Raw genomic sequence first — 18,856 nt, 5'->3', positions numbered from 1 at the left:
TCTGTGTTATTTCAGGAAAGAAAAAGGAAAATCTGGCAGCAACTACCTTGAGAAATTAAACAGCCAAGATTTTTTAAAAGTAAGATAAAGCAATGGAAAATGCAAGTGGCACAATGACCCTGTCCTATTTAATATTAAATTTGCTTTGGACTGTCCCTACCTTTTCATTTTTCTGAGACTTTTACATTTGTGTTGCTTGTGAAAAGTGTGATGCCAGTAGGATTAATTTGGAAAGCCAAGTGGGAGACATGAAGATGTATTTTTATGATGTGCCTCACTTTTCTCCACCATTTTCTCTCAGCCTTATTACTGGAACAGCTCTGTATTTTTAGCAAATTTGCAACCTCCCTGACTCTTTTACAGGGCATTTAACCCCTAAATAAATCCAGTGGAGACCCCCTTCCAGTAAAAGAAAAGAGTCTGCCTACCTTCTGTTTCCTACCATTCCCAATCACTCAGATGCTATTGCTATATTCCAGTACCTGATCTGACAATGTAAGTTGTTTCAGCTTTCCAGAGAAATGGAAGAAAAGTTTGACTGGGGAGCTTTCTCTGTTGCAAAGATGATCCAATTTAAAATCAGTAATCCATTGTCTCTTTAAGTCAACACGTAAGAAGATTTCTAAGTCATTTAGTTCACAAAAAACACCAACCCAGACCTCCTGTAGCTTTCTGTTTGACCCTCTTTTCTTGCTGTAATTGCCAGGAAAAACTCCGATCTGTGACCCCACACAACTAACTCGGCTCCTCTTTCCCCATCTGCCCTCACTCAAAAATACACCTCACTGCTGTTTCAATAGTTTATATCGTTATGTAAAACACGGGACTAATTACTAGCCTATACTGGCTGAAAGTGTAGTAGGGAGAGGAGTAAGAGAGGAGTGCAGCTGCTGGGAATTGGGAATGCTGCAGATCTGAAAATACTGACTGGCTGGTACAGCCAGGGAGAAGCCATGCATAATTAAAAAGTCCTTGCCACTCATAGTTTACTGAACTTGCAGTGAAGCTTAGCTATTTAATTGCTTTTAGCATGATGTTTTCAGTCATAATTTTAAAATCAGTGCATAAAATACTGGGAATTGAAAATAGAGTCTTAAAATCCATTTTCACTAGTCATAAAACATTTAGAAAACATACAAATATGTAATGTAACATTTAAGAAAACCTTTACATAAGAAATGGAAAATGAAAAACTATGGTTTCCCTTACACAATTCTGATTATTCCAGCAAAATAAGCCTGCTTTGCTCACAGGCTCTAAGAATATCTTCTGAAGTTGTGGTTCACCTGCTTCTGTTCTTATTTTTCCAACAATCATGTACATGATTTGTAGTTTTAATGAGGATGTCACAGGCCAAAGTCAACAAAAGCTAAGCTACTCCAGGAAGTAAATAAAGACCTATGGTACAAATCTCCAATTTCCATGATAATTCCTAGCAGCAAGAATGAGAAAATAAACTAATTACATAAAGTGTAAACAAGGAGAAAGGTCTCTTATTAGTGTGCATTTTAAAGTACAATAGGTATTTAATACTGCAAAGTTACTGATTTGACACTTCAGAGCCTTTCTACATTAAATAATTAGCCAAAATTTCTAGTCTCTTTCTCAAAAGGCAGAGGGTCATACTTTCACAAGTGAAAAAATATCTTTGAGCAGAAAGGTTTTTTAATTGAAAATCTTCATAATGCACTCTTAGTGGAAGTTGGCATGTCTCTTAAATTTCTCAGTGATTTCTTGTTTTCTTCTCTTAGAGCAGTTTCTTCTCTGCAAAGTCTACAGCACTGTTTATTGACTACCTTGATGTAAATCCCATCACAACCAATGGACATAACTCCCTAACAACCCCGGGTTTTAAATCTGGCCCTCTGAAAACGTTAAAAAGGATTTTCTGAGGCAGAAGTGCAATGCTAGATATTCAGAGATGGGTCCCAAAGCCACCTGTTTTTTCTGGCACTTGCTATGACACAGAAGATTAGGATACTTGGCAAAACATTTTCACAGAAGAAAAGTCAGTTACTATTGATATTTGGTATCAGTAGTACATACACTTGAACTTATCCATTAAAAATATTTGGACTAAATCGGTGGCAATTCCTTTAAACATCTCATTTGCTCTAGATCACTCCAGATAAACTGGTTTTGAGATATCCAGTGCTTGAGAAATCTTCAAGTAGTTTTGTTGAGGCCTCAGATCTGACTGGCATGCTAGAGATGGGAGGCATGTTAGAGGTGGGAGGTACAGCTTTTCATCACTTGGCTTTGAAACAAGCATTTAATTCAGCCCTTGGTCCCACAGTGTACAGAAATCCAGGCATATAACCTCTGAATATGTGTGTTAACGGGCACAATCTTTAACTGAGAAATTCAAGGAATAACAAATAAATCATGTGATTTCTTTGCATTGACCACATACCTGGGTGTGCCTCAGAACAAGCACCTCCTACTACTTCAGCTCTTAGTAATTTTCATTCTATTCTCTTATTAATACACTTTTGTGCACAACCATGTGGTTTTTAATTCTGCGAAAAGGCCTTAATTTACAGACCTTTCTTGTAAGATAAGGAATAATGATAAGAAATAACCTGATTATAAAACCCTTTTCATACACATTAAAAGCTCTGCTACTTGCCCTCACTCAAAGGCTTTAGAGGTATTTAAATTCCAGTAAGGCTTCACATTTGAAGTTATACTTCATGAGGGCACCATTCCTTTCAAAAAACCAGAATCAAGCAGTAAGGAGAGATTTCACTATTAGTATATTACTTGCAGACTTGAAATTAATTTGCTTTTTTTTTTTTTGACACAAAGATTTATCTCACGATAGTAAGACTGAATTCTTTTACTTTTCTTCCCTGTCTATAAATCATGGGGCTAACAAGAAGATGATGTCTCTGTTTTGCAAGTGACTGAAAAAATGTGCCTGCTGGAGATTAGAACTGTAGATACTAGTTTTGGTAAGGCCACTATGATCTTGTCCTGTAAACAGTTAATGTCATACAGAACTAAAAACCTGTGCATGGGGTTTCCATCTGTCTAGATATTGTTCTATCTTTATGTACATGAGCAGATATAATACACAGATATGCTGATGAACATTCTAAACATGCATGCAGTGAAACAGATGCTACTCTGTACCACGTTGTCACTTTACTATGTGTGGGTTGTGTCTAGCTAAATGTGGACATGCACAGCTGACCAAGTCCTTTGCAATCAGTGAAAAGCTGGACAATGGAGTTAACAACATAGATCATTTAATCTGAAGCAGATTCTTGCATCTGATTAAAGGGATCTCATCTCCCCATATTAGATCTCCAATGACTATAATCAGAACCCAGATAGCAAGCTATTTGTGTCTATACTGCAGGTGTCTGAAAATCAGGTGAAGTAAATTCCATCCCAAGAAACCATCTTGCAACAGTAGCCTGACTCAAACTGTGCACCAGTTCGGATTTTTTATGAACATCAAAACCATTCCCATTTTAAAATATCTTAAATTCTGAGGAAGGAATTAGCGTTCTCTGGAAACCATAATGTGGAAGTTAATAGCTGAACAAATCTGTAACCATCAGTGGGAAGATGCAGCACTAGTGTGAAGAAAAAGAGTGAAAACATTGAAGTTCAGCCCTGAAGATTTTCACTAGTGATTCAGGAAAGTATTTCAGCACATGCTTCACTGTTTCCCTACCCTGGGAGCACAGACACTAATCCCAAGCTTCATCAGGCACTGGAGTTATGCAACTGTTTAACTGAAACAAGATTGTATCTTCAGGGCTTATTCACCGCTTAAGTCCCACTTGTGCAATGGCTCCCACAGTCGCTGATCCCCAGCAGCTGTGTGAATCTGTCTGCAGCTATCGCTACTTTGCAGAAGTTGATCCCAGCATACTTCACTGACCACAGGCCTGAGCAAACAAGGTTTTGCAGCATTGCACCCTACAAAATCAGTGATGGTTTCAGACAAAAAAGTCCCAAAGAAAATCCCTCAGAAAAAAAAAAGGTGGTTTAAGTAGGCTTTAGGAATTTGTGTCCATAACTACAACTCAAAAGAACTCAAGGCAGTAGGACAAGACTAATTTTCTTTGGATCTCCTTTTTGCCACCTAAGATGCTCTAGAGTTCAATTGTTCCTTGATATAAATACTGTGAGTTCTTCTTATAGTCCTCCAAATCTTGAGGATGGGGAAGGGAACAGTCTTGAGATTGTTATGCAGGGTACTGAGGAACATATTTCAAGTTCTTCCAAAAGAGAATTTGGATGTACAACTTCCTCAAACATCAGGAATCAACACGCTTTAGTAAGAGGTGGATATCATCAGTTCCTCTTTATTCTAAAGCTACGTTTAAAAAAAAAATTTTTTTCTTACTTTTTTTTCTTTCTCAGAACATATCCCCTCAAAAAATAAATGGGGAAATAGTTATTAGGTAGACAAAACATCATTTTGCAGTAATGAGTCGTGTAGATGGGTTTCAAACAAGAAAATAGGTCCAGACCTAAGGTCTCTCAGATTTTCCTATGCATTTACAGCAGCTTGCCAGAATGTTCATGGTGTTTTTTTCTTGACCTCTCTAAATGGTATGGAAAGCTTATAAACCCTTTGTTTTTCTTTTCGTTATTTACTTATCCCAGTCAAGGACAGGGGAGTAAGTAACGTAAGTAACATGTAGACAGCGCAGCACTGGATCTGCAAACATCTATGATTTTTTACTGAATGTAGTCCATGAGTCAAACCAAGCAGATGGCAGCATGGACAAAAACAAGGCAGAAAAGAAAAAAGCTTTGCTCTGGTAACCTCTGAGTAGAAATGCCTCGTTAATAATCAACAAAACTTAAAATGGTTTAGCAGAGTCTGGGGGGAAAAAAGGGTTGAAAGCAAAGGGTTATCCTGAAAACATTAGCATATGTATTCAAAACAAGTGAGTAGTCTTTCCAAAAATATAGTTTAGACTTCTGTAAAAGACAAAAATAAACATCTCCACTGGGGGGTAACTTACTCGATAAAAGACCACTTAAAGCTTATAGAAGTAGTTTGATATGGCATTTGTGTAAGATAAGCTAAGTAAGTAACTGTACTTACTGTGTAAAGCTCATTAAGTACTTTCATTAAGTCTTCATGAAGCTGAAATGAAATCTCTTTGCTCTGTAATTAAAAAAAAATTAGAAAAAGTCACATAAAAACTGCAGCATACATTTGTTTCTTGATATTCGTAGTCATCGTTCATCCTAGACAGTGAATGCAATTTTGCTCACCAAGACCATTCTGACAGAATTACAGTGCAATAAAAAGAGTGATTCACAGATGCAGAGGTAGACAGATAATATCTGGACAGAGGCTAAAAGGAAACCCAGAAGTAATTTGAGATATTTTTCCCATAAAGCATCAGGAAATTAGGTGCCAACAGAAAGGGTAAAGTTCAAGATTAATGTTTTTAATGGAACAAACTGTGTACTGTTTTGTAACTGCTATGATACATACAAATCCTAAACCATGCAGAATGTGATATTCTAGAAGGACATCCTGCCCAATTTTACATTTAGGATAGTCTTTGTTTCTCAGCACATGCAACTATCTAAATATTTATGTTAGAAATAATTGCAGCTCCTCTTTGAAATAGATATCCATCTGCACAATACTCTACAGAGTGGGTTGCTGAACCAGCTTTGTTTAGCTTTTCTGGACTGTCTTTATTTTCATTCTGACCCAGGGAAAAAAAAAAAGAAATACATAGCAGTAATTATTAACAAAGCAAATATGTCAAAATAAGAGTATTTAATTGGAATCTCATTCAAATATATTCCTTTGTTAGTTGTCTACAGCAGTTCAATCTGATGAAAATTGTGGCAACTGTGCAAGAGTTGAAGACATTTGCATCACAGCATTTGGAAAACAATTGTAGAATACAGCTACTTGGCAAACAGTCTGGCTACATTTTTTCTGTTATGCTCAGCATTGTAACATTCATGATGGAAATGTCAAATTTTTTTTTTTTTCTGTGAATAAATTGATAATTAGTCTGGCTTCTAAAAACTCCAACTCCATGATAGACAGCGGCCTTAGCTATCAGAAATACTTTGCATTTGCACAGAAGCCAAAGGAAAATCCTCAGGGACAAGTAATTTCCAAAGCCGCTAACACATACTTGGCCATCACTAAAACACCTGCAGGAATAATGGTTTCTGAATGAGAATTTCCAGCACAACGCCCACGCATGAGGAGGAACTACACTCCACATCCCACCCACTGTGTCTTCCAGGAGGATGAAACAGACACATACAGTAGCTCAAACAGAAAATTTTGTGGTGTTTTTTTTTTCCCCTCCTATTTCTACTGACATATTCTAACTTTGGGCAGTATTTTAAGGCACCTGCCATATCACTTAGCAATATTCACTCAATCCTTATAAACAAGATGATTTTTCACTAACAAGAAGCTAGGAATACAATCTAAAAAACACTTCAATGAAATTCTTGTATTCCCAAGGGCTGTAGTAGCTAAGGAACATTAAGGTAGTTGCTCTGAAGCCGAGTTACATAGAATTACTATGAAACTTTCCTTATTGCTTATACTTTTCAAACTCTGGTATTCTTCATGAGGTATGCATTACTACTGAAATGTCTAGAACAAAAGGCTTACTACTTCCATTTCTTTTAGTATATCAGATTATTTTCATCTAATATTAAGGACAAAACTTCATATAACTAACAATACACAGACTGCTTGTGAAGAATTGGAAAAGGACTGCAGATTTGCAAGCTGCTGTAGGGAAATGCACTAAAAGCTTTAGCAAAAATTCCAAATTGCTTTTCATTACTTTACATTGGCACCCTGCCTTTAAAAGTCAGCAGCACAGCTCTAACACAGCTTAGACACCTCCTCAAAGCTCCAACCAGAGGCCACCTGTTTTTTCTTGGATAGCTGCTTCTATAGTGCTGAGTATGAGTAGTCTGGTTTTTAAATTACTTTAGAAAAAAGAAGGGTAAAACATACAAATAAGATGTTTGACATTAAGATGAAAGCATACATGTGTGGGAGGAAATTGTAGATGAACTCTAGCTTCAATTAATTTATCCCTTTCAACTGTTTGGTCACAGCCATCTTGAGGCTGTGAGAAGTCAAGCCCTAAATATAGCGACAGTGATTCCAAGGCAGGATGCCTTAACCTGGTAGTGCAAAAGTTTGAGAAGGTGAGACAGAAAACCCCAAACCAGTTTTCTCTTTATCCCTTGCAAATTTTGTTGTAAGCAAAGCACACAGCAGTTCCCTGGAGAATGCACCCTCCTCTTCTGCTCTTAATGCAGTTACACCTTAGTGCAAATAAACACCAGATGAGTCGAGGATTTGGTGAATGATCACTATTTAGTAGGGCCCATTTCTTCTCTTTGCTCCTTTAGAGCTTTGTCCAGCACTGACACACAAGCAGTCCAGCCCTCAGGATTTACTGGCCAACATGCACACATGGACTTTTCCAGGGCAACACAGTGATCAATGGTTAATTTGAAAGCGAACAGAATAGATCAGTGTAGAGAAAGAGGAAGATGCTTTAGAAAAGGACAATAGTCTTTAAAATGGGAAGCAAAAAGAGAAGGAGGGAGGTGATCGGCAAAAAAGAGTAAAAATTGAAAAGAGACAGCCTAGCAATGCCATACAATCACAGAAGAATCATTCTTTCAACCAGTTCATCTGTGGACTCCAACCTGCAGAGAGTGTCTGCAGTGACAGATAACATGTCAGTTGTTGCATTTTTCTGATGAAAGATTTTGTAAATGTCAAAAAAAATCAGGAAATTTGGTTAACCTTAGCAGTATAAAAGGGATTAATTTTCAAGAACCAAAACATTTTACATTAGCATTTAAGATTAAGAAATATTGACTTGAGAGGCAAGCAATACAGCTTTTAGTGTGTAATATATAGTGCGTTAGAGCACCAGATAAGAAGTGCATTTATTTTCAGTGGTTAATGACTCTCCTATTTCTTTTTTATGCTACCTATTCCCTGCAGTAGTTCAGCATGTCTGAATGGTGTGCTCCTCTAGGAGCCTGTACTCAGGGTAGCCAAACAACAGAATGTAAGATGCAGCACTCATTTTCCTGGCGCTGAGGGGATAACTCTAATCAGGCTATTAAAACCTCACAAACAATCACTGAGGTGCTTCTTTACTCACTATGTCCTAGAGGAATGTATGAGCACCTATTAACCAGAAGAACAAAGAACATAAAAATGTTAGAGCACATCCAAATTCCTGCTAAAAATATTATACATGCTACTAATCCGGTTCAAGGCACTAAGAGACAGTAGTGTATTTTCCTCCCTGATTGCTGCCACACAACAGACAAGTGAATCTAACCCCCCTTTTCAGTACGTGCTCAACTTTCAGCACATCAGCGGTCCTACTGATCTTATTGAGATTTACATTTATAGAACAATGGCTGAGAAAATTAAGCTTTTATTCCACATTAATACATTTTCATTGAAGTCTGCTAGAATTTTTCCATCCATTTCTGTTAGAACATAATTTGGCACTCAAACTTTACTCCTTCATTTATTTTAACTAAAATTTAAGAGTCAGTTCAGTTCTTCTTGGAACTCTTTAGTGTCTGTATTTAGCATACACAATGCTTCTTTCAGTTACATCATTTAGGGAAAATATTCTGTGACTACTGCTTTTGTCGTTTTGTCTGTTTGCTATTGCTTTTGTCTGCTACTGGTCCCTTGGGGAAGTGAGAACCCTTCTTTTGAGGAGTTTTCATAAGCTGTGGTGACACTGACAGAACCAACTCATAGCAAGATTTTGTCCCAGATTTGCCAGTCTATAGCAACAAACAGCTTTGCTATCCTTTTAAACATTCAAATGTTTAAGAAAATGATGCAAAAAATCTCTATGTATGCCACAGTCTTTATAACATCAAATAGAGGCAGCAGGTAGTCATATTCCTTGTTAATAGGCAGATTATGGAACTAAAATATTTATTGTGTTTCTCTAGCATCTTTAACTGCAAAGATTGGAAGATATGTTCATCTTGGCTCATTTAGATTTCTGTCCAAAGAAAATACGTTTATAAATTATAAATATACAAATCTGCTTAAGGATTTTGTGGGTATGTGTTTATACAGTTGATTATTAATGCTGGGGTAACTGAATCACTGTATGAAATGTTCTGCATAATACTTTTCCCTTCTGCTTGACATTTTTCCTTATTACTTTATTCTTTAATTGTCCCCATGAGGCCAGCTACCCCATCTGCCTGAAGAAACACACAAGCATGCAAGGTTTGAACTCTGCTACTTTATTTTTGTAAATTTATGTGCAGCATGAACGCCAGGCATGAACAGCAATATGTACTGCTTTTATATGTCAGCAACTAAAACAAAGAAGAGCTTAAGTGCCTATCTGAAAGTATGAGACCTGACATAATGTCGTCATATAAAATGCTACAAAATTTCTGAACTAGATCCTATCTTTCTCCTACATTTAGTACATTTAAACAGATGCCAGTTCCTGACCCCTGGAAAAAAAGAATGACAAATAGCTCCTGGGAGAACAAAAACAATGGCTATCTACATGTTAAGTAGGCCAGACTAGACAGCAAAGCCTTGTACAATCAGGTATCTGAATACAACATATCCTGTCTCATCAGAACACGTAAGGTAGAACCAACGAGGACCATTTCTCCAAAGTAATCCAAATGTTGAGACAGAGGTATAGATGCACACAAAAGGAAGAACCACAATGAGGAAGAATGGAGAGTGAGACCAGGAAAAGGTAAGGGGCACAGACAACCTATCACGACATTTCATATAGTCCATCATTGGGTACTGCACACACCTTTTACAGGAGTAGAGAAAGGGGTTGCTATAGACTTATGACTTTTGCTATATCCCACATAGGAGAGGGAACAAAACAATACTCTAGTGCTAAGCATGGCCAGAAAATGAGGAAATTGTTTGATTTTTTCACTACTACAATTCAAGCTGGAGCCAATCTCAAGACAGAATTCAAACTATATCCCCCTAGAAAATATTGTGCTCACTTCACGGCAAAATTTCATTTGAGAACAAACATGACCACCAGTAAGATGGAAAAAGCCAGTAACAGCTGCAACTGAGAAGAAAAATGTGAAGTCTCATCCTCTTGGATTTCCAGTGACAAAGAACTGAACTACACCAAAAGCAAACAGGTTAAGGTAATAATGCATACCTAGTGAAGAAGATATTTCTGAGCTAGGACATAAGTGATTGAAAAACTATTCCAGATTCAATACCAAAAAAATTTCCACTGGTTTGCAATTCTAAGATCTCTCTACATAAACAGTACTTCAATATGTGCAATATGTTCAAATCCCTTTTCCCATTCAACTGTTCAACTTCTATAATAATCTTTCATATTACTAAGTTTAGTGGTTAGTGAATTAAAGTTATATGTATCAGCCATATTATATGAACAGACTACTACTGATTGAGAAACTATAAACTTCAGCTAGTTTCCTCATTTGAAAACTTTAACTCGGTACCTTTGCTATCATTTAGTAACATATTTTATGTTTTTTAACCATTACTCTTTTTGAACTCTTTTGTATGACACTTGCCTACCAGCATCCCACTGTGACTAATGGATATGCATTTATAATCTGTTTTTTCTTTCTGAATATTATAACAACAATGACTGCAAATACATTATGTAGATCTCGAGCTAAGGTTGCCTAGAGTGCTTGCTTAGCGTATGAGGGATTTACACACTGTATGTGTTATGAAAATACATAACAGGCATGGTCAAGGACAAACATGTACAGAGACAATGCTTTAATAATCTAATAGAAGTAGTTATGTTATCAAAAGTGTATGTTCATATTTACATATTAGGAAGGAAAGGGAACACTTTTAGGAGAATTGCAGCATATGGTACCATCTTTATGTCAAGGCACTACACAGCAGACCTTGCTTTGGCTTCAATCTGTTTCACTCACAATGAAATACTGTTTTTACAAATAATTCATTAATACAGCATTACTATTTTGGGAGTCCTAAGCGAAAACTGTTTTGTTTCTGCATGGGTAGACAAGTGTGCTTTTGAGAGAAGGACAGGCTTTTTTCCCTGCCTTTTGGATATTTGTGATTCAGCTCTTAAGGTCACCTGCATACACAGCACGTCCCAGGCATTTTAGCACTAAGGATTTGCTTCGTGAGAACAGTCATGAAGAATTTATACGTATGCTAAAACAGATTTTATGCTATGTGTGCTGAATCTTCTCCTCAAAGGCTACCTATTAGGACACTTTTGCCTCCCTCATGCATCTTACAAGCCCGGATGGAGGACTGCAGGAGAGGCATTACCTTCTTGAACATTCTGGTGGAGTCTTCACTTATCTGCATGAATCTCATGATCACGTTGTTCAGGTAGATATCGCTCAACGTTGCATGGTCTTTGCTTTCTCTTCTCACTTGGTTCAGGAGTAAGTACCAGCAATTCACTGGTGACAAGAGGTTCTGGTCTTTCCTAAGGAAGGAGATACACACATGTATTATGTATAAAAATGAGAAAGTTACATTATTAACACAAACATCTCACTGACATTTACAGTCATAACTTGTTATGTAAAAATAGCTGCTTCTGAACAGTCAATCAATCAATTTTTTTAATAACTCAGGTTAGGCAAGCCTCAGATCACTTTTAAAATGCATTCTACAAGTCTCATGAGGCATGGATACAAAAATATAGAAAAAGTATAAGAATTTAGAACACTGCAAGCCACCTTAAAGTATAAAAATATCTTGCCACAAAGCTTACAGATGGACTCCATGTAAATATTCAAAATCAATAAAGGTAACTGCCAAAAGAGTAACAGTAATTAATTTTTGACATTAGAAATCACCATCGTGGCTAGGCTTCGCGAATGAAGATTTGAGAAGGGCTCTAAGTACATCCCAAATCCTTCATGAGCAAAACTGCAGACATAGCTGTTTCCCTACACTGGATTTGTATAACTGCTGTAAAAGTAGAAGAAAATGTCACAGGTATCCATATTGTGTGATCAGCATTCATAAACACACTGCTACTGTTGGCCCTAGATGGGTCAATTACAAGACAAACAGCAGGACCGGACTTTTTCCACAGTGATCCAGTTCTGAATTCCTGTGACAGATTTTTTGCAATATAGGCTCACTCCAAGCTTTCATATAGTGAAAAGTGAAATCACAGATGACTTCTCATTTCTTTTACACAAAGCAGAATAAAAATACAGGTAGTTCAACAACTGTTTCACGGACAACAAAAAACTATTTGTAAAATGTCTTATGATTTTACTGAAATTTTATTCTCAAGTTTGCCTTTCAACTAACTGCTCTAGAAACTTGCTGCTCTTTTTTTTATTTCTTATGTAGGGATTATCCTATAGTCAAAACTATCAAGCACGTGAAGATAAAACAGGCAGAGGTGGTGATGAACTGAAACTCCTTCAACTCTTGGTAAATTGTTCTAATAATTAGCTATTCTCACTGTTAGAAATATGTCCTTTAATGCCTATCTAATTGTCTATGTTTAGCTCTCACCCTCAGAATCAAAGCAACAACAAATACTTAACAGACAAAAGTCTTTTCTTAATCATTAGTGCTTTCTTTGCTGTCAATCAGAAGTGAGTTAAGGAAACATCCTCAATTTGAGATGGACATCTTAACAGTGTTAATCACAGCAAGGAGCTTCAGGGTTTTATCAGCCAGGTCAGCCAACATGAGCACTCCCGAAGGACAATGCTGATGTTACTTGGTGCTTATTGCTTCTGCATGTCCCAATTCCAGTTCCACAGACCTGATTCTTCTGGAGGGAATGGTGGAAACAGCTCTGGGGACCAACAGCTAAAGTGATTTTTGTAGTAACCTCTTCTCAAAGCAGAGAATTGCAGAACAAAGTCAAAGGCAGGACTCCAGTCATAATCCCAGTGCACAACTGCCAGTCTGGATTTAACACGTTTAAGAACAAGTAAAGATGTTTGTATGCACAAGGAAAAAAGATTTTGCCACAAGCAGAATGGAAGCCAGGGCCCTCTCTGAAGTGGTGACATATGCACATGTTGGCTATTTCAGAGAATCACTGAGTCACTTAAATGAATTTTAAGAAATACATGTCAATGCTCTTTGAACTGTGCAAACTGTATCTGGATTAACTTGTCCTTTGCCAGATGTATTTGGAAAAGACTTTTGTTCTGAAACAACAGCTCTATCTCTAGCACAGCACTGAGTGAACAGTCCAAAAAGGTACTTATTTTTCAATTTTACAATCAGTAAAATATTGGTTTTATACCCCTAAGCGTAACAGGGCCAGACAAATGCTTTCAGTAATCAGCTCAAGTCAGGAAAATAACCAGATGAGACTATGTCAGCAAGTAATGCACTTGAAATACTTCAGAAAACATATCGTATACAGGTTTAGCCAGATAGTACCTGACCACTTCTGTTCTGCACAAAAGATACTGTGTCATGAAAGGGGGATACTTTAATTCATAAGCAAGGCATAAAATTCACATCATCTTAATTTCCATGAATCAGAGGGGTCAAGAGGCAGCAAAGTTCACATGCAATAACAAATCAAAACAGTTTTTTTCCTTAATGCCTTTTCTGGTCGAAATTGTCTTCTTTTGTTGTAATGTTGACTGACCTTCATTCAGACACTTTAAAATCTTATCAACTCCAGTACAGATCAGCACACAGCTTTCCAGCACTTCTGGGGCTCTGCATCACTTCTAGATATTGGCTGTATTTTGGGTGGTCTAAAATCCACATGGTAGGTTAGGGATAATATATGTGCAACTTACCTTTTAAGAAACTGAAGCCACCTGTCAGAAGCTTCGATGAATAACAGCAAAGGGCCAAATCAACAGCAGTATTTAGGCACTAATCTACCTTCGACTGCAGTGAGAACTGCTACCCTGCTAAACAGGGGTGGGAATTTTAAAAAGGCCTTTGAACCTGGGCTCAACCTAGCAGTAGTCCAAACCAGCAGAAGCAAAGAGTGGTGCAGCACTGCAGCAACAGCTAACATGGGGGCGACAGGGAAGCAAATCTCTCTTACTTGTACTGCTGATGATCCTTTGTACTTCTTGTTTTTGCCATGAACCTCTCTGCCAGTTTTTCCAGGTTTCGGGAATACTCCATCTCTATTTCTGACTTCTTGCGGAAGAAATCCTGCAGATCCTGAAGAAGTTGCACTCTCATTTCAGTCTGCTGCTCCAGGCATTTTTGCTGCTCAACAAGTTGAGCTCGGATCTCTAACGAAAGGAACACAGAACCGTTCAGGTCAGAGAAAGCAAATGAGAATCGAGAGTTACCAACCACAATGACAAACACTCCAGCACACTTAAGCCTCACAGCTATACCAGCTGGACATGGATTTCAGGTCCTGTGGTGGAATGCACCAGTGGCAGCTCTCACTTCTGCCACACATGCTTAAGCCCAGAATCCTCCACCTGCTGTCTGTCTCACAAACAGCTATGGCAGGGGCTCAGCACTCTGCTGGGCCCAGGTGAGCAGAAGACCAGCTCCACTTTCCATCTTCTTCCTGGCCTCTGGCACTAGTCAACAATCAGCTGGGAGTGATCTCCTTGCAGGAGGTGGTGTGCAACCATTTGAACAGCAGCTCCTTATGCTGCCCTGACAAATGGCAGGATAAACATGCACTGTTTGGGCTAGGATCGGCCTGCTGACTGCCAGGTGGACCATGCTTGTTGGTATGATCAGGCACACTATGGAATCAACCCCATGATAAACTCTGGAGCCATTATTTACTGTAACTCTGCACTGGTGAGCTTGTATATCTGCTCCATCTCTGCCAGGGAGGGAACCTATACAGTATGCATGCAATCACCAATATTTTACAGCAAATACAGAGGAAAAAGTGTACTTATATTTGAAGATAACTATTTGAAAATTTGCACAAGATCCCAGAGACCATGGTATATTTTTTCACATTAAAAAAAAATCAGATAATTTAGAACAGAATATATGCTCACAGTTTTCTGCTGGAGTAACAGGGAAAAGCCTCCAGATTTCTTATCACTGTTTGCCAAATGCACAATTACTATGTGGTACGGGTTTTATTTTGAGGTTTTATTTTTGTTATTTTTTATTTTGGTTGGTATTTTTTTAACACTTTTATTTCCTGAGTGATAATTTTGAGAACACTTAGTCTAGAAACATTTCTCCAGTTCTTTAGGGTTCTTTGCAGTTTTGTCAGCTGCCCAGGAACAGTAGAATCCAATACTGTGGAGTAAACATGGGAGTAAACATTCTGTGGCCATAATGTACGTATATATTTTAAACAGTTTAATGTTATAACAAGGACCTATTGATAGCAAAACAACCAAAAGTGATGTCCAAGTAAATGAAAAATTGTTGTGAACTTTTACTTGATTCTTAATGATGAAACCATGCTGTGGGCTAGAAGATGTTGGAAATCTTAGATGCTCACAGCACAGTTTGAAATAGAAGAGTGTTCTAGAAATCATGCTAACATCATATGGAACTGCAAACCAGTAAGTAGTGATACCAGTAAGTAGTAATAACACTGATCTGATGAAACTAGGATGTAATGTATCCTTACTGATCTTAAAACAGGTATGAAGACAGAGATCTGCCCTGCTAGGATTCAAATGTGTATACCAAAATAAGGTAGTATGAGCACAGAAAAGTGTTCAGCCAATATATTTACTGGACGAGAGAGACACTGCAGTATTTTCTTCTAGGCTTCCTTTGAGCTACCAGCTGCTGTGTTAATCATTAATGAGACCATCCATTTTTATAGTCTGGGAGGTGAACCAAAAAATTCAGGTTTGGTTTTCACTTCATTTCAAATCAGTTTGTTGGAAGAGAAACCATGCCTCCAGCAAGGATGAGCCACTGTAATACAACACTGTATCAATGACATTCTTCCACAGGGAGGAGGAAATGACATTGGAGCTGGAAGGTTAACAACAGAAACAAAAACTCAATACCTCTTTTTTGGGTGTCTACTACTGCTAATATTGCAATCAGGGAAAATTCCTGTGTATAGGAAACCAATTGTACAGATTCACTAATGAAAAGCAGCAATTTTGTCCATAAGCTGGAGTTTTTACTAAGATCTATGTACATGGTCCCTATACTTTGGCCATCTCCCTTTCCCACTACAGATTTTCTAGCAGTTACATCAAAAGCAGAGCTCTATATGGAACAACTATGTTCTGATTATTTTGTAGGTCAGTGTATCTTGCTGCTATAATTCTTCTTTTTTAGGTAGGCTTTTACCATAGCAACAGGAATGAGAAAGATTTTAGAAACAGGAATATATGAACAGAAATACAAGAAACAATGAACAACAGACAACAGATAAAATATGAGAAACTGCATTAGGTTTTTGATGCTGTCAGGATTTCCAGTGGACAATAGTGGCTTCCTTCAAAGTTGTGCATTAGAAAACAGACTTGAAGCACAATCTCTGAAAGCTGATAGAGATGTACAAGCTCTGAATAAGGTGGTAAATTGGGGTATAAGGAGACTGCAGTTTTATGAAAGAGAATTTAAAATTTTTGCCTATTTGAATCTCAAAGATGAAGAACATGTTGGTTCCAAAAGGCTGAGCCTCTGGCCTCCTGCTGGAGGAGAGAAAGGGAGATGTACGTCCCACTCACGCCAGCTAACTACAGTCAGTCCAGAAGTGACTTCAATAGCAGTTCTTCTAGTCTTTCAGGTCATTCTGCTATTACACTTTCTAATTTTTCTTTTACTAATAATGTGCAATGCCATACTGGCAGGCTGAGGAGATGGCAACAAATAAGAAATCAGATTAACAAACGTTGTGATTTCCATTTTCTGATGAGAGAGCTGTGGATTTAAAAAAACCCAGCAACTATCAAAACCCCCCAACAAACACTGGCAAAACATCCAGGCAGCATGAGCGGCTGTGTATGACAAAATCACAACTGTCCAAGTGCTCCTGTCTAACACAGACTTACCCATTACCTACTGCTATTGCAAAATGCATCGAGGCAATGCTACCTTCTTTAGCAAGTTCACATGCGTGATTTCTCTAGGGCTACAAAGAGTGGCATGGAAAATTGCTGCACTGTATTCAAAGAAACAAATACCCAATACAAGAATGTACCAAGTTATAAACCAGTAGACTCCGAACTCCATAGATACAGAGACGGGTGCAGCAGGCAACAGAAGGGTGCCTGTCTTTATTCTATTTTGCTGGCACATTTAAATTCAAAATTGAATTCGTATCAGCTGTAATGGACAATGACATTGTCCTGTTATGCTCTGCGGGGTGGTTGATGTAAAATTGCCAGGCTATTTTGTGCCAGGAACAGGCCCATTTAAACCATGGATGAGTTAACACCTTCTCCTTCATCCTCTTAGCAGCTTTGAGTCATACTCAACTGGTTTTCTAGCCAGGGGCTGGCTCAAAAGGAATCCCATCCATTTATACTGCACCTTGAACAGAGTGAAATCACATCAAGTGGAGAAAGTCCACTCATACCCTTTGCCCAAGATTTGCACACACAATCAAAGCAAGAAAGCAATTAAATCAATAAACTCCGAGTAAAGTTTTAGATAAAGATTTTCATGTTAAAAATTACTTCAGTTATGCCCTCATTTACTCCATCTTGAGAATTACTGCATTAAGTGTTAAATTAAGTTTTGTTTGTGCCAAGAAACTTCTTCAAGGAGATGTAACTCTAACCTTTCAACAAATCTTTATTTTCTTCTGACAGGAGGTTAAATCCATGCACCAAGGAAAGCAAAATGAGAGAAGATCATAGCTGTTTTGAAAGTTCAGTCAGGGTGGATGAAGCTGAACTATAGACATCACCCAAATCGTAACCAGAAATTAGGTTACCTCTTTGCACACAGTACAGTATCACAAATAATGACTTACATAGCACTGCAGTAATGCACTATTACCCTGGAGAAGATATATCTGTAACTACTTATAGGCTAGTGCCTCACCTGAAGGAACCCGTGGGGAGATACATTACCATATGACATACGATGATGCTGGGTACACACCCACATGGAACAAAGCTCTTCACTTTCACTTCCACACACACAAAAGCTCCATCAAGCATTTCAAAAAGTCACAGGAGAACCCCTCCTGACCTCAACAACAGCACAACTTGTAAATGCACACAGTATTAACCAAACTAATCCATTGACAGACCAAGCCCTGGTATGCAAACTGCCACCCCACTGCAGAACTCCCCACTGCAAGGCCCACCCGCACCCCTACCCTGCGGTACTGCAGTGTTCTGGCCGTGCTGCACTAGGGTATGCCTAGTCTTTTACACCTTGGAGACCTTTCAGACCACCACAAACTCCCATTACCAACTCCTGAGCAAAGCAACTCTAATGAACGCTTCATGGTGCTTGCCTGCTGCAAAATGCTTCCTGCCTGAGCCCCAGCATGAGCTGTTGCAGCCCTGTCACCCTGAGCTCCCATTTAAGCGGAACTAACTTTTGTGCTTGCAAAGCAGCCCTGGCATGGGTTTTGGTGTTTGCTGAAAGCTCTGGAACAGCCAGAGCTGGATGTGTCTCTCTGGTCACCCTCTCGGCTTCACTGCAAGCCTCCCACCTGCTGCCTCACCCTGCCTGGCAAGGAGTTATATTTAAGTCATGATTACAGTATACAAACTATGCAGACACATTAATCCAGTAGTATTACTGTAATAATACAAACAGCCTCAGGGCCTCACTCTGCAAAAGATTACAAAAGCAAGTAACTCAAGAACTATTTGAGAGTACAAAGAAGCTCTCACAAAGCATAGTTATATTTGCAGGTTTTATCTGCTCAAGTAAACAGACAAAGCCACATCACTTTCCATCTTTCTTCAAATA

At 38.3% G+C, this 18,856-nt stretch overlaps 1 protein-coding gene across 3 annotated transcripts in view; it reads right to left on the bottom strand.

Moving 5' to 3' along the window:
* SRGAP1 (SLIT-ROBO Rho GTPase activating protein 1) overlaps positions 1-18,856 on the bottom strand; it is a 139,738-nt gene that overhangs the window by 55,160 nt on the left and 65,722 nt on the right. For all 3 annotated transcript variants that reach the window (XR_007629948.1, XM_050324027.1, XM_050324028.1), the window contains exons 2-4: positions 14,058-14,253; positions 11,327-11,489; positions 5,075-5,137 (exon numbers count right to left, since the gene is read on the bottom strand). Coding sequence is in view for 2 of the 3 variants with exons in the window: in XM_050324027.1 (XP_050179984.1) it covers positions 5,075-5,137; positions 11,327-11,489; positions 14,058-14,253 (422 nt within the window). In the remaining variant the exon portion in view is untranslated. The remainder of the gene's footprint in view (positions 1-5,074; positions 5,138-11,326; positions 11,490-14,057; positions 14,254-18,856) is intronic.

The sequence above is a fragment of the Myiozetetes cayanensis genome, unplaced genomic scaffold (assembly GCF_022539395.1).
Source record: "Myiozetetes cayanensis isolate MyiCay16 unplaced genomic scaffold, myiCay2020 scf3, whole genome shotgun sequence".
Lineage (NCBI taxonomy): Eukaryota > Metazoa > Chordata > Aves > Passeriformes > Tyrannidae > Myiozetetes > Myiozetetes cayanensis.
This window is presented reverse-complemented; position numbering and strand designations above follow the sequence as displayed.